Source organism: Odontomachus brunneus, unplaced genomic scaffold, assembly GCF_010583005.1.
Source record: "Odontomachus brunneus isolate Ranch 3 - 2012 unplaced genomic scaffold, Obru_v1 Obru_scaffold_126, whole genome shotgun sequence".
Classification (NCBI taxonomy): Eukaryota; Metazoa; Arthropoda; class Insecta; order Hymenoptera; family Formicidae; genus Odontomachus; species Odontomachus brunneus.
In genome coordinates this window covers 244,747-260,019 of record NW_022639576.1, presented here as the reverse complement: position 1 = coordinate 260,019, position 15,273 = coordinate 244,747, and the positions used below count along the sequence as shown (strand labels likewise).

The following is a 15,273-nucleotide window of genomic DNA, read 5'->3' as shown; positions in this document are numbered from 1 at the left end:
TTGGGTTATGTAATATCTTCAAGATATCCCTATGATGTATTTGGGACATTCTTGCTATGTGGGACGGCACCTATCTTTTGTCTCTTTCTGCATCTGCTTTCTATTTTTTTCTAACCGATCTTCAAGATTTGCCAAGTAGAGACACGCTCGGTCTGTTCTTACTATGTCTATGCTGTCACCTGACCCGATATTGGGTGCTTTCCAGCTACGTACACTGTGTTACACAAAACCAGTTTATTGGTTTACAGCATTGGTTACCAGCATATTATTTTACAAGATATTTTAGATAATATGTAACCAATAAATTGGTTTTGTGTAACACAGTATAACGTAGCTGAAAAGCACCCATTAAAAAACTCCCTCATAAGGCGCCGACGGCTCTTGATTGTTACAAGCGCCATACGGAACGCGTAGCAGTAAACAGCAGGCCGATAGATGGTGTCGCGTCGATAGATTATTCGATCAGGAACTGTCTCATCTTTGTGTCGCGTGATACGTGGCGGTTCGTGTACTGTGCCGCTGACAATGAGCCGCGGCGGTGACTGTGATAAGTGATTCGCGTAAGGCCATCCTCGTTGCTGAACGCGTATAGTGGCAGTGGAGAAAGATCGCACGTCGACCGCTGATAGAGTTCATCTCTTGATGATTCGCGCTTTACGTGGGCCGCAGGCAAGCCGGAACTCGCAATTATGCTCGAGGTACCGCCGAAGTTCTACGAGCTGTGTCGCCTTTGTTTATCGTCGGACGGTGTCAAGTTGTCCATATTCGAGGAGGAGGAGGGCTCCCAGCGAGACTTCGCCGCCAAGATACTGACATGTCTGTCGCTTACGGTGAGTATCTCGAATTACGATTAATTCCCTTTTATCAAACGCGACCATCTGTACTACTCGCACGATTGTGTATGCGTCTCTCCGTCTGCGTTCTTCCCGTGTCGTCACCGTCGTCTACCTCCGTCTCTGTCGCTCTCTCTCCTTCTCACTCGCTCATTCACTCAGTACTAACTCACTCACTCACTCGCACCAGAAGCGCTCTCGCGCTCTCTATACCGCGAGATCAGTCAGTTTCTTTCTCTCTCCCTCTCTCTCTCTCTCCCCCCTTCTCTTCGTTTCTCTCCGACTCGCTCTCTCCATCGCGTTTGCGATCACGCTTGCGCTCGCGATCGCGTCACCGCGAGTATCGTGTATGTGTGTGTATGTGTGTGTATGAGCGAGTGTGTATATGTGCGCGTGCCACGGGAGAAAGTTTGGCAAGAGATGTGTCCGCGAGATAAGCCGACGAGCAGCAGCGGCATTTAAAATGGCAGTGATAAGCCCAGCGCGAACGAGAAGCGGAACTACGGTGCGAGTCGAAGGGAGGGGAGAGAACTGCGGCTCCTTATTTGGTTGGCATGTTATCAGGTTTCACACGCGGATTCCGTTGTCACGTCGTATCGTGCGTTATCCGTGCCTTCGCTTATCGATATCCAGCATCGATGCGAGTTGCGAGGCGAATTAGAGACACGCGAATCCATTTCTCGCATAGTACGACTTCATAATTCCTGAGCGCGTAAATTATCGCACGATAACTTTTCATCATTCGAAACATCATTCGAATTACTTATATAAGTAACGACTCGAGTTTTTCCTTCATTCTAAGAATATATTTTCCATTTTATATTTTATTCGTTAAGAGTATATAAGAATTCGTACACATGTCCTCATATTTTCATAATTGTTGTCAAGTTTTTCATTGAGTACTGGTCATTCTTACTTGTACAAATAATTGCACTGTATCACATAAGCAGAGTCTTATAAAAAAATTATTCCAGTTGGAAAGCATGTGTTGATACATTTCTTCTTAAAAACACTTGCTTTTTTACGATATTACTTTGACAGATAATATATTTTTTATAGGTGAAGGATGGTGATTCCTTACCAACATTTATCTGCCATCGGTGTGTATATAAGTTGGATGCGCTGTGTAACTTTCGTGAGGTGTCGCACAAGTCTGACATTATACTCAAACAGTACCTGGATTATGCCAAGCAACTGTCGTCTCACGACGAGCAGGTATTGTTCTATGATGTGATTTTTTTATATAAAATTATATAACAATTATATACATTATATATATATATATATATATATGTATATATTTATGTATATATTTATGTGACACATTGCTATACATTTATAGCTTAAACTGACTTTTTGCTTCAATAAAAAGACTAAAAATAGAACACACAAGTCGTATCTTCATCCTTTTATTTTTACAAACTCTTATTTATAGAAAAAGTCTTTCTCCACTGCCAAAGTAGCGGGCGCGAGCCCTCTGCAATCGTTCCTCCAATTGAGCAAGATACTGTTCAATGAGGAGCCTAACTCCGAGCCGGCCAGCATTAATCAAAACATAATACCTCAAACACAAACGCATCATCTGGAATTGCATAACGACGACATGCCAGAGTTTTACAATGTTAAGTGCGAGCCAGGGGACGACACCTGCTCCAACAGTTCAGATTCCGACCGATTGGAGATAGAGGATCGTGACGAGCAGGAGATCGAGAGCGAAGAAAATGGTTACGACACGATGGACACCAAAAGAATTAAGATGGAGAGTAATCACGATGACTCCGAGCCTAACACAGCTAATTGTAGCCCGGTTAATAGGATGGACACTCCGGAAAGCAATTGCTCTGACACCAACATTGATCAGGAAACGACCAAGTTATGGCAAGCCCTAGCTAAGTAAGTTAGCTGAGTCTGTTTGTGTCTGGCTAATATTTACCTCCAATCTTATCTATGTGTAACTACCTGAGCTTTACAGGTACAATGTGTCAACTGTTCACAGATAAAATGTGTGAAAGTGCGCGCGGCGTACGTCCGTGCGTGTATGTGTGTATGAGAGAGAGAGAGAGAGAGAGAGAGAGAGAGAGAGTGATAAGGAGAAAGAGACAGATAGTCGTATTGTATTTGCGATAACTATATTCTTGTATTATTATTTTTTGGCGATAAAATTTCGGCAAAGTGCATCGCCATTAAATTACTTACAGCAATTTATCCGGCACAATATTGCAAATATTTCGAGTCTATTTGATAATCGATGGTGTGTGGTGCTGAAAATGGATGATATTTTTGGCAAATACACAAGCAATGATGAAAACCATAAGAGGTGCGCGTGTTTTTACATTGGTATATTTATTACTAACGCAGCAATAGAAGCTTGGAAATCACTCGAACGAACGGCGATAAGCTGAACAATGGATTTACCGGCGAAGCGACCAATCTGCTGCGCACTTTGATCAACAATAGGCAGATCGGTATTACCACCGTTGATTCGGACAAGTTATCTCCGCAAGTCAGATTTTACAGGGAGGTCCAAGGGACTACCATGGAGCGTACCGTATCCGATTGCCCCGTACTCGGTAATCGTACCAATGTAGCAGCTTTAGAAAATAAGGTAAGGGAACACCGATTGCGGACAGAATATAAAAAATACTTCTGTAAGAATCAGTCGAGATGTTCACACGAATAGGAGTCTGCGAGTACGTATTGTTCCTTGATAAAACATTCCTTGCATACTTAACGGCGTTAAAAAAAATATTCATTTTCCGAGTGAATAAAATAGTTTCTCGGAAATCCCTTGCTAAATGTGAACCACCAGATACCGGAGCAGAAAAAGGTTCGCAGGTATAGCGACGGAAAATCCTCGGGACCTTTCTACGGGTGACCATCGTTAGGCCCCTGTTGGGTCTATTGAGAAATCCCTTTAGGTCTATTCAGAACATACATTTGCAGGTATCGTCCCGTAGATAAAAGATAACCGGCAACACCTTCGAAATTCACAGCTTCGTAGTATCAGCTTCCTGTCTTAAAATGTATCAAAATATAAAATGTATCTTGAGAATTTTCTTGTATTCAAGATATAAAGCAAATATTATTTAATTTCTTTTTTATTTTCAATACTTCTGAATTTTTTTACCTTGATTTTAAAAATAATTCTCATCATAAATAAAATCTGAAGAAATATTGATATCAATATTATTAGAAGCAAATAGTGTATAGTTTCTTTTTTCTTTATTAAAAAGGGCCAGATCAATGTAATACTCTGAAAAGTGTATTTTTGACAATTAATTTTGCAAAAATGAGTAAACCAAATGTTTTAAAACATTATATATTAATTATCTATTCAATTTTATATTTTTATTATTTGGAAAAATTTATTTAGAAAAGTCTGTAAATAAATATGTGGCCGAACTGACAACTGCAAGAAATATCGCTGCAATCGGTGAAAAAGTTAGCACTCGTTATAACCGGAAAGATCTAAAACCAAAAAGATCTAAAACCAAAAAGATTTTTAAATAATATGCTTGTAGTTTGGGGGATGAATTTAAAAAATTTAGAAAAACATTAAACTTAATACCTTTTTTAATAGTGCAAAATAAAAAAAATACGCAAAATTTGGATATTCAATTTAAACAACTATTATTTCTGCAGTTTTTGTTCTACAACTTAAAGTTTAGATTCATCTAACTATAAGAATATTATTTAAGAAACTTTTTGGTTTTTTGATCTTTTAGGTTACTAAAACGGGCGCTATCTCTCTCGCCGGTTGCAGCGATATTTTTTGCAATTGTGAGTTCGACCACATATTTATTTATAGGTTTATATATATAGACACACACACACATACATATATGTATATAGGTTTTTCTAAATAACAAGAATAGTAATATAAAGTTTAATAATTATTTAATTAACGTACAATGTTTCAAAACATCCGGTTGATCAATTTTCGCAAAATTAATTCCCAAAAATACGATTTTTTTCAGAGCATTATATTAGTCTGGTGTCTTAAACAGTATCTTTCATGATTTCATAAACGATTAGATTTTGCTACTTTGATGATACATGTTAGAGATTCTTTTATCTCTTGTTAACACCTAGTGAGACAGATTTTTCTTGTGACGAAGTTTTTTTGGGATCTTCAACGCCCTTTCTTCAGTCACGTCTTTCCATCTTGATAACAAGTAGAAAGCGTTACCATAATCCGTAGCCTATACCTGCGCATTCCGTTGGAAAATTGCTAAGATTCCCATAGCTATGATACAACAGATGGAAAGTTTGAAAAATATCTAGAATATGAGTTATATACTTTAGGTAAAAGGAGAAATTGGAACAATACGTTTCGAGCATATTAAATATCTTACAGCAGATCAATTTTTTATTTTTATATTTAATATAATATACATAGAGGGTCTACAATTCATGATACACCCGTTGTATGCAAGTATAACTCGTCAAATAGAACACAAAATTTCTCTACTATTTCGCAAACGCTCTTATAAAATTTTGGGTCATTAAAGACCCAAAGATTGATTAAAGAGGATTGGCGAATGATCATGCGCGATACGATAAATGAGTTGTGATGGCGACGTCTACTGTTCTACCATTGCGCATGCTTATATCTGTCGTATGCTGGTATATTAAATCAAATTGGACTAAGAATTTCTCTATTATTTTACAAGTAAAACCACGCGGATTTTTATTTATTAATTTAAAAAGATTAGTGAATGATTACGCGCGATACGGTAGATGTACTGTAATGACATTTGCTGTTCTATCTATACATCACGGCTGAAGAATTGTCGAACACCCTGTATATAATGACTCGCGTTCGGGCTTTTTATGTTGCTTAGAAATAATAGTGTGTGTGTGTTTTTGTATGTTTGATAATATTATCCTGCCTACTTTAAGAATTTTTTGTGATGTTTCGAGCAATTAATTTAGAGAAAATGCCAAAATAAATAAAGAAACGCGATATCCCATCTGTGACAGAGTGCCTCGATAGACAGTAATCCGTCTAGCCCTGCCAGCATCAGCCGTAAGGAGGCGACGACGACGAAAGGTCGCAGGAAACAGAGTTACCCAAGCAAGGCCCCGGCGAGTCCAGACGTCGTCACCGCGTATCAGCACGAACACAACGAAGAACAAGCGCAGGATTTCACTACCTGGCCCAACAAGATAAAGAATAAGGTATTTTTGCGTCATTTATAGAATACGGTAGCGTAAATAATTACACGTAACATCGTCAATCGATTATCACAGATGGACGAACAAAAACAACAGCTTGACCAGCAAAGTAGTAACGTTGCGAAGAAGGTGGAGATGTCCTGTTCGAATTGCGGAACTATGACGACGACTATCTGGAGAAGAAATATGAAGGGCGAGATGGTGTGCAATGCTTGCGGGCTGTATTACAAGCTACACGGCATTAATCGTCCGGTTACCATGCGGAGGGATACTATACATACGCGCAGGCGTAGACCGAAGGGCGAGAAACCGACGAGGCACAGAAGTAAGAGAGAAACCTTTTCAATTAAAATCAGTATTTAAATTCCTTATATTAATGTATTATTAGCGTATGAGCAATCTTACGGGAGAAAATTATCCCTCCTGAAGACTAATAACAATTCTCAGAAAAAGGAAACACGATCTTAGCGCCTCAAGCAGCGGAACAAATGGATCGCGATGATAGCATGATGGAGGCTCTTCGACGACAAATTCAGCCCCACCTGATGATGGCGTTGACGCCCCCGCATATAGCCGCTGGCCACCCGCCCCCACCTGCCGCTCAAATCAGTTATACATTACCTTTGTCTACTTACATGATTCATGTAAGTTAACCGTATGGTCGAGCATCCAAATTGTACGCGATACTTTTATATTTGCATTTAACGCTTCTGTTAGATTACTTTGAAAAGTAAAATCTTGTACGTTCAAAGACGTAAAGGTTAGTAATTTCATTTGTGACGCTTGCAAGTAACCGAAAAGATAAGTCAAGCACCGTTGAATTTCTTATACGGGTAGCCGTTCTTGTGTCTGTGATTGCTCCTTCTCTACGAGTCTATGGCTGCATCAATCATGACTCGTTAAAATTTCAGCAGCATGTGAAAGCCGAGGGTACGCGTGTGCAACGGCACTTGTCCGTGGACACTGAGGAAGCCGACGAAGGTGATGAGGAGAACGTTTCCGATGTTCCCCTGAATTTGGTGGCGACTTCGCTCTCGGATCAGGCGCACTGAGAGAGTGCTCGATCAACTTTCACGCCTAGGTATGCTTACGAAAGCTTTCTAGACGGCACAGTCCGCATTCGGCAAGTCTCCATTTCTTTCTACTAAGAAATAGCGAGCCATTTTATGACGGATGCGGTAGATCCCGACAGTGTTATGAAGAGAGCCACTACTCTCGCTCAGCGCGCACGATGAAACGAGATGATATTAATTACGCAGTATTAATTATTCATGATGTACATACACAGACACGCGTGCATACGTATACGCATGCACGTACATACATAACACGTACATACATCCACACACAACACGTACACTAAAGAGACCGACGAACACACATCTCGAACACACAGAGACACACATATAAGAAAATATTTTTATACAAAATTTTGTACGCTCGTCCGTTGTACATACATGTGCCGCGGAACTACCCGTGGTGCCACTCGGGGACGCTTGTCGTTGTCGTCGTTATCGCCGTCGTCTCGTTTCAATCAGGGATTTTACAGTAACGACGACGGCGACGGCCTCTCCAATGGCGTACCTGCAAGGTCGTTTTGACTTTCAACATTCATCTGCATTACGCTCCAAATTTGAAGGTCCTCTCGAACTTTTATACGTTGCATAATGAATGTTGGATTTTTCACTTTATTTTAATACAAACAGTAAGCGAACTGTTTTGTAGTATACTACTTTGTAGTATTGAGTATATAATAATTTTCTTTCTGATTCTTGGATATTTTATGTGGGAGTTTACATTAAAAAATTGATTTCAATTAATGACCTCTTATCGTTCTATACTATCCTAAAATATACAGAAATTTTTGAGAATCGAATCTCTTCATAGAATCTCTTTATATATAGCTTTATATAAAATTTCTCTCTAAATATATTTTATCGTAATTAATTCACTTTTGTCAATAAGTCGTAAAGACTTATCAAGATTGTTTGGTCAAAAAGTAGAGTCTAAAATAGTAGGGAATTGTGAAAAAGAATGATATCATGACAGATAGTAAAAGTTCATTAAAATTTTAGCAGAATTAATCATTTATAATATTGAAAAAATGAAAAGTTAATTTCAAGCCTTTTTATATATTAAAAATATATATTGATAATATATAATAATATATATTTAATATATATTTTTGCTCTCTCTAACTTTTCATAGGGAAATTAAAATTATTTGATTTTAGATGACATAGTAGTATACGTGTGAAATTCTTTTTTGGGAAGGGGGAAGAAATTTAACTAACATTTAACGCAAAGTGAATAATTTTAATTGAGCTTTTTATTTCAATTCGACTGGAAGGAATAATGTTTATTTTGTGCGCAAGAGATGTATGAAAAATTCAACGAAAGATCCTGCATTTCATACGCAACATCTTAACGTATCTGTCCGATGACGAAAAATTTGAGCGGTTGACAATAAAAAATATAGAAAAGGATTGGCGCAATAGAAAACTTCGGGGCCTGAATAAAATGCAGCATGCTAGCAGCTATGTCACAGATGTGCCTCCTCTCTTCTTCGTTATTCGGAGGATGCACTTGCGGAGCCTTAAGTTAGAAACCTGTAGATGCTATCGAGTTTACGAGACTGCTATAATTGTGCGGAAACGATTAATATGTCTAAACTTCCACCCTCTCCTCTCTCTTTCTCTATCTCTCTTACTCTGCTTCCTTCATTTCCTTTCTTTCAATCCTCTCCCTTCCTCACTCCTCTCTACACCCTCTGCCTCTCGGAAGACTTGTACTTAATCTCGGGCTGCGTACTCATACGCAATCACATAAGCTAAAACTCCGGAAAAGCAATAATGAATACGGCGTGGCGTTATGTATCGTTGTCGTCGTCATTACGGATACTCATTTACACGCTCTCTCCCCCTTCCTCTCTTTCTCTATCTATCCATTCGATGACGAACGAGAAACACGCGACAACTTAAGAAAGTAATAATACTTAGGTAACATTTATTCGTACGTCACATACGTTAAAGGTCATGAATTTTACCGCTCCACTGCTGCTGCGTAGCCAATTTCTATGAATAGTAATATAATAGAAATGTATATATTTTGTGGCTTCTCCCCTTATAACTCTCTCTTTCTCTCACAAACAGGATCGGATTGGAGAGGCTTTCATTTTATTAGAGTATAACCGAAACTAGGGTCCATATCTACCTCCTATATACATTTACACAGATCATTTAACGATAACAAACTGAGGAGTGTACATTACAGAAAGTTAATTTGTAGAATATAGCTTTGAAATGCAATATAATAGATGATCTTGATCTGTAACGACGTACTTTCAATGTTACAGTTATCTGTGGGATATTCAATTGTAATTTTTCGATGTGTTCCAATGTTTTTTAGAATGACTTAATATCGCTACACTAATGTGACTTTCAATTACTTTGAAATTTCACAATGTTTATGTGTATTGTGAATAACTGTATCAAGTTGATTAGAGTCGATTAGACTTTTCAATTCATTATACAGGATATCCCAGCTAAAGTTTTACAAGTTTTTCTCTCTCTAATAAAGATTTTTATTTTATTTTAATGTTCGCTGAGCTCTTTTACATGACAGATAGGGCACCACAATACTGGATCACCAGTAGGGACAGAGAAGGGATCCCTTTAAACTCTTTCTAAATAGAATGACATTTTGTTCTACACATAAGTAGGATTCTCCCCATCGAGGAAAAAGGAAATATAAAAAAGTGGAGGTGCACGGGATAGTGGTGTAAAATCGTGACTGGAATTATTTCAGTGTCAACTCGGGCGTTGTTTTCAATAATTCGAAATCATGATATGCCTCTACTGTCGACTCTTGTGTTATATATATGTGTGTATATATATATGTAATATATATATTATATATATTTTTATATAAATAGTATGTTATACGTATATATAATACATTTATATAAACATATATATATAATATATATTTTTCTTTTCTCTCCAATCCGAATCCCCCGTGTAATGTAATAACATGAAAAACATAGTGGGCTGGGGTCTCCGCTATTTCTCCAGAATTGTACAGATAACGCGTGTCAGGAACGGGTGTTAAGCGACTTTACATAGCGCATAATACTATGGCCAGTGCATCTACTCATGGTATCGTAATACCTAACATGTCGTATACCTAAACAACATTGCCAAAAATAGATTTAGTCTACGTACATAGGATAGTTAAGGACGTACATGAAAATTTAGCAGTCTTCTTTGTTCTTCCCGAATCTTCCTTATTATGTTTTTCCCGCCGACGCTCTATTCTTAGTCCTCCGTCTTTTTCTTCTTCTTCTGTATTTCTTTGTTTTTTTTTTCCCCTCAAAATCGCGAAACTACGTATGTCTCTTTATTTCTGTACCTCCCCAACGAGCCGGTTGTCGCTCTTTCCGTGGAGACCCTCGAAACGTTCTCGTGAGATTTCGAAAACAGCTCGCAGCAGCCCGTGGAAGAAGCTATTTTAGTGTTAGTCGTTATCAAAGGAGCCTTATAACAACAAATACTTTTTTCCGCTGGCAACGCCGTTCTTTTGCTCTATGAACTCATTTGCAATCGATTTCTTTTTCCAAATTATCGATGTTATCGATACTTTGCGAGTCATAAGAAAAAAATTTCAGAGTAAGAGTTTTTACGAAGATATTTTACAAGTGCGTTTAAACATTAAAAAAGAAAGAAAAGTATAACTTTCGAGAAAGAATTTTTCGTGGAAAAAGGATTTAATTCCAAATTTGTCCGATAATTTTTAAGTGCAAGAGAACAGCGTTGCAGATAGGGATATCATGTATATACATATATATGCTAGAAAAATTGAGCTTGGAATGATTATTGACCTAAATATATTTTCCTTAACATTGAGCGTTTTTGTATAACGTGTATGGCATACATACTAGTGATTAAGCTTAAAGTTCAAAGTCGCTGAAAGTTCAAAATAAATATGTGACTTTAGCAGCACATATTAGTTAGTCAACAATTGGCCACTATAGATTCAACGTTCACCCTTTGCACGTGCTTTGTACTGCTCAGGGAAATTTGTGTACAATTTACACGGATTAATTATTATTGACCGTCGTGTATAAAAAATTGTGCATCATTATATTGTTACGTTGTCGATATAATCGATTTTATTAAAAATTAGGGACAACAACATTTTAGAAATCTTACATTAATTAGTAACGTTTGATTGACATCACTAAGTAATCAACGAAGGTTGTAGTGAATACCTATTTTAATGTCAATTTCTAAATTCTAACAAAATAAAAGAATACAACTTTGTTTCATACACTTGTTTCATACACTTTGTTTTGTTACACTTTGTTTGTAACAAAACACTTGATTTGAAGATTTTTAGTTGAATGTATCGATCTAAAAATCTCAGTTTGCAAGTCAGAATTGCTAGAAACGCTCACTGTTAAGCTCGGTCGAACCATTGTCGAGCTCCGTTGCCAACGTGCATGTATAAATATGTATACAAATACATATACTATAATATATAGATGTGTGCATGCATACGTGCATACGCGTGTGCATGTATATGTGCACAAACCTACACCATATATATGTATAGGCATACGTGTATACGTACGCGTGGGAGAAATATTCTATGTTACTACGTATTATATCGGAACCGTACGAATAACAGCAACATAATCGAATCGTCGAGGCGTATGTACATACAAAACAAAAAGAAAGAAACGCGGCGAGATCCGGAGCTTCTGTCTCGTGTACGTCAAATGATCTTTCTTTTCCTTTTCGACACATATTCGGCGTTCTTTCTCCTCTCGTTCAGAACAGAACAGAAAGAACACGGCTCGTCGACGTCGCCCAGTAGACCGAAATAGATCGAAAGTTTACAGTAGCTTTATACCACGTCGTCGTTGTCAATCAAAACTCGTGTGACTCCATTTTCCTATCTTTTCTACAAGACATTATACAAAATGAATTGTTCGTAAGAAGTATCGTAAGGCAAGTCGGCGTAGGAGGAAAAGGAGAGAAATTGAGCCATGTAATGGTATAAATTCTAAAAAGAGGTCGCGGTTAAAACGATACACTATATGGTAACAGATAACAATAAATCGGAAGCCACTAGCGTTAAGTATAATCAGAGACGGAGAGTCGTAATGTATTATTCTCTTATTGAAAGTGACATAATAGACGGTAGATCGAAAAGAGTCCGACTGATGAATGTAGCGTGTTGGGCAAGAACAAGCAAAGAATAATCCGCAAGCGGTAGCTTGCGTCGCTGCTAAAAACCGGTCGCTGTAAAAACGCGTTCGCTTTCAAATACTCGGGGGATTACCTCGCGGGCTAGTGGCGAAAGTCGAAGCACACCGAGATCACATCGTGTCCATCCAACGTTTCTCGCGGGAGAACGATTTAGTATTATCGTCATAGTATTACCTGGAATTCCCTCCGAGAGATATGCCCCGAGACTCCAATTCCGTCGACTTTTAGTTTCGCTGGATGGGCAAGCGCGTTTGTTCGTTTCGTTCTAAGGGGGTATGTGATGTCACAGCAAACTGATCTGATCTTCGAATCTGTAAGCGGGGTCCACGTACATTTTGTATAATAAGAGAGGCGAGACCATTCGCGAGAAATGTGTGAGGAACGGTTATCTATATATTTCTCTCTTGTGTTAGATATTTTTTTTCTCAGCTATAATTGGCATATTGTAGATTTTTAATCATTAGTTTTTTACACACATACAAACACACAGACACACAGACACTCATCCAAATATTATTATTATTATTATTATTGATTAAATAATTATTCTCATTATCATCATCGCTAAAGTATAGATTAGGTTTGAGCTCTCTACTAAATGTGGAACTAGAGAATATTTTTTATAATAATTATGATCTGAGTATTGCTATCGCTATCGCTATTATTATTATTATTAATTATTATTATTATTATTATTATTATTATTATTATTAATTATTATAGCGTCGTTGTTTGCGCATATTCGATTGACGCGACGCTCCTTTCCTCTCGTCTTCTGTTTCTGTCATAACTTTCGTAAGATCTTTTTTTTTCTCGAGTATAGTTATATATTTCGCGAATAATCGCCATGGGTTTGTTTCGACGATGATGAAGCCGAGGCTTTTTATACATACGTTTTTTTTTTTATGTATCAGTATTCTACACGTTTGATCTTAGTGGATAAGTGATTCTTGAACCGACGCTACTTAAACCCCCGACACACAACGGCGAGATTTACTTTACTTAATTATTAAATTATTGACTTTACCCTCCTTCTCTTTTCTTGCCCGTTCCCCTTGTCTCCCCTTGTTTTTGTACGTCCATTTTTACAATCTCTCCTCCCCTACGTAGCCCATCTCTCCAAAATATTATTTAAACGCTAATTTATTGTATTTTACACACGTACGTACGAACATACTCGTATATATGTATCGTATACGCAGCATCTTTTACGTGCGAGTTTTGGCGCGACGACTGGCTTAATAATTTATTATTATATTATTATTACGATTATATATTACATTTTACAAACGCGGGACACGGCCACATATTTTAGCACGCAAAATGCAGGCTTTTCTCTACTCGCCCACAAATCGCCCCTCCCCCTTCCCGTCCCCCCGGTGTTGTTTTAGCTGCGGAGAATTGTGTCGCGAAAATTGTATCGAGTCGCGCGCGCGCGCGACAACGTCAACTAATTGGGAACGAAGGGGTCGATCTTTACCAATAATGATTAAAGGTTGGCAAAGACCGGGCATCACACCGTGCGTACGCTCCCGCGTATGCTTGTTTATCTCGCCTCTGTTCCCCACTATTTCGTTTTTACTCGCGAACGACGCAGTCGGCGGCGCTTTTGGGTGCCTTTGCCCGCATTTGTAGATTCACGCTACGTCGAAACAATCTTGCATCTCGACGGGAGCGTAAACTTCATTGTCGGCATTGTACGTATACGAAATTCTTCTAAGAGAAATAATTGTAACTAAACGCGCAGAGAGGAGGAGCTCGCTGCAGGCGGGCTATGGGCAAGGACGTTGGGATCAGCCCGGACGATTTGAGTGAACGGTTGAGTGACGACGGTTTCGGATCGGTGTTGTTAGAGTGAGTTCCCTTTTCGGATGTCAATGCGTATTGAACGTAATATGAATTCAGCGGAGAGCAATTCGATTATTTAAAAGTGCCGCTCGTTTTCCGGGTTTAGACCGCGCCTGCCCTGTGTTTGGTTCCGACGTTTCGCGAACAGTTCTCTTCAGGGAGCGACCTTAAAGATATATGGCGCTTATTTGAATGATCCCTAGAAAGTTATTTATTAATTTATGAAATATTTAATCTATTTAGAATCGATGTATTTATTCTCTGGCGACACTTTTAGGACAATTGTTTCGTCGGAAATGTATAGTATGGGATTTAGTAACGAAACGGGGTAAAGTGAAGAAATTTATATTGACGCAAACGTACGATCTACAATGATCGAGCGCTTTCTCCACATTGACCGACTCAGAGGGCACTGCTAAACTCAAACCTAAAATTCATGTGGCATGTCACAGACATTTCGAAATTCATACAAAAAATAGTCTGTCTGATATTTTCGATGCGCACAAAAAGGGGACTCGTCTAACAACACTATTTCAGATCGCTAGATCGAACCAATTGTTTCGAGCAATTAAACGCGCAACGCGTGAGAAAGACTCTCCGAACGATTACCTCGTCAATCGTCGACACGTAACTTTCTCATAGATCAAATCAAATGTGAGCCCATAGAGAGAGAGTCGGGGCTAGAGAGATTCCCGTTACTTCGTCCAACTGACATGCAAAAGTACGAAGACCGTTAAAAGCCGAAGACATAAGTCGCTGAGCAATTAACAGTTCGCCGTCCGTTCGCTCTAGCTTCGGCACTAGCTTGCCCTTCACACGCTATGTGTTCGAGAACACCCTCCAGCAGCTCTTCCTCCTCATTATCTCATTAAGCACGAGTATTAATCCGAACTAATCGACTGAATATTATTTTTCTATTGCGGATATAATACGATAATACGATCACAACGGATGGCAATGGAATCGCGATGGAAACCGCGCGAATGTATATTTTGCACAAGATATGCGGTTGCGAGTCGCGAGGCTTCGATTGATCGATAAAAGAGAAAAAAAAGGGAAATAAATTTAACCCTCGATCTGTTGTAAGCTGAATCCGCATCGCGAGGTTTCACCTGCGTATCTCCCCCCCCCCCCCCCCCCTCT

General features: G+C 38.6%; 1 protein-coding gene across 4 annotated transcripts; it reads left to right on the top strand.

Moving 5' to 3' along the window:
• Positions 1–502: 502 nt before the first annotated feature.
• Positions 503–13,308, top strand: LOC116849761 (GATA zinc finger domain-containing protein 21-like). 4 transcript variants are annotated; one of them, XM_032827237.1, is made up of 8 exons: positions 503–830; positions 1,893–2,048; positions 2,269–2,726; positions 3,192–3,438; positions 5,817–6,014; positions 6,087–6,336; positions 6,459–6,655; positions 6,923–13,308. In XM_032827237.1, exons 1-8 carry the CDS (start codon positions 690–692, stop codon positions 7,061–7,063), a joined length of 1,788 nt encoding a protein of 595 aa, XP_032683128.1. In that variant the 5' UTR covers positions 503–689; the 3' UTR covers positions 7,064–13,308. The 4 variants fall into 4 exon arrangements, with proteins under 4 accessions (XP_032683128.1, XP_032683129.1, XP_032683131.1 ...); XM_032827238.1 differs by having other exon boundaries at positions 6,926–7,076; XM_032827240.1 differs by having other exon boundaries at positions 6,480–6,655; positions 6,923–7,073.
• The last annotated feature ends 1,965 nt before the right edge of the window (positions 13,309–15,273 follow it).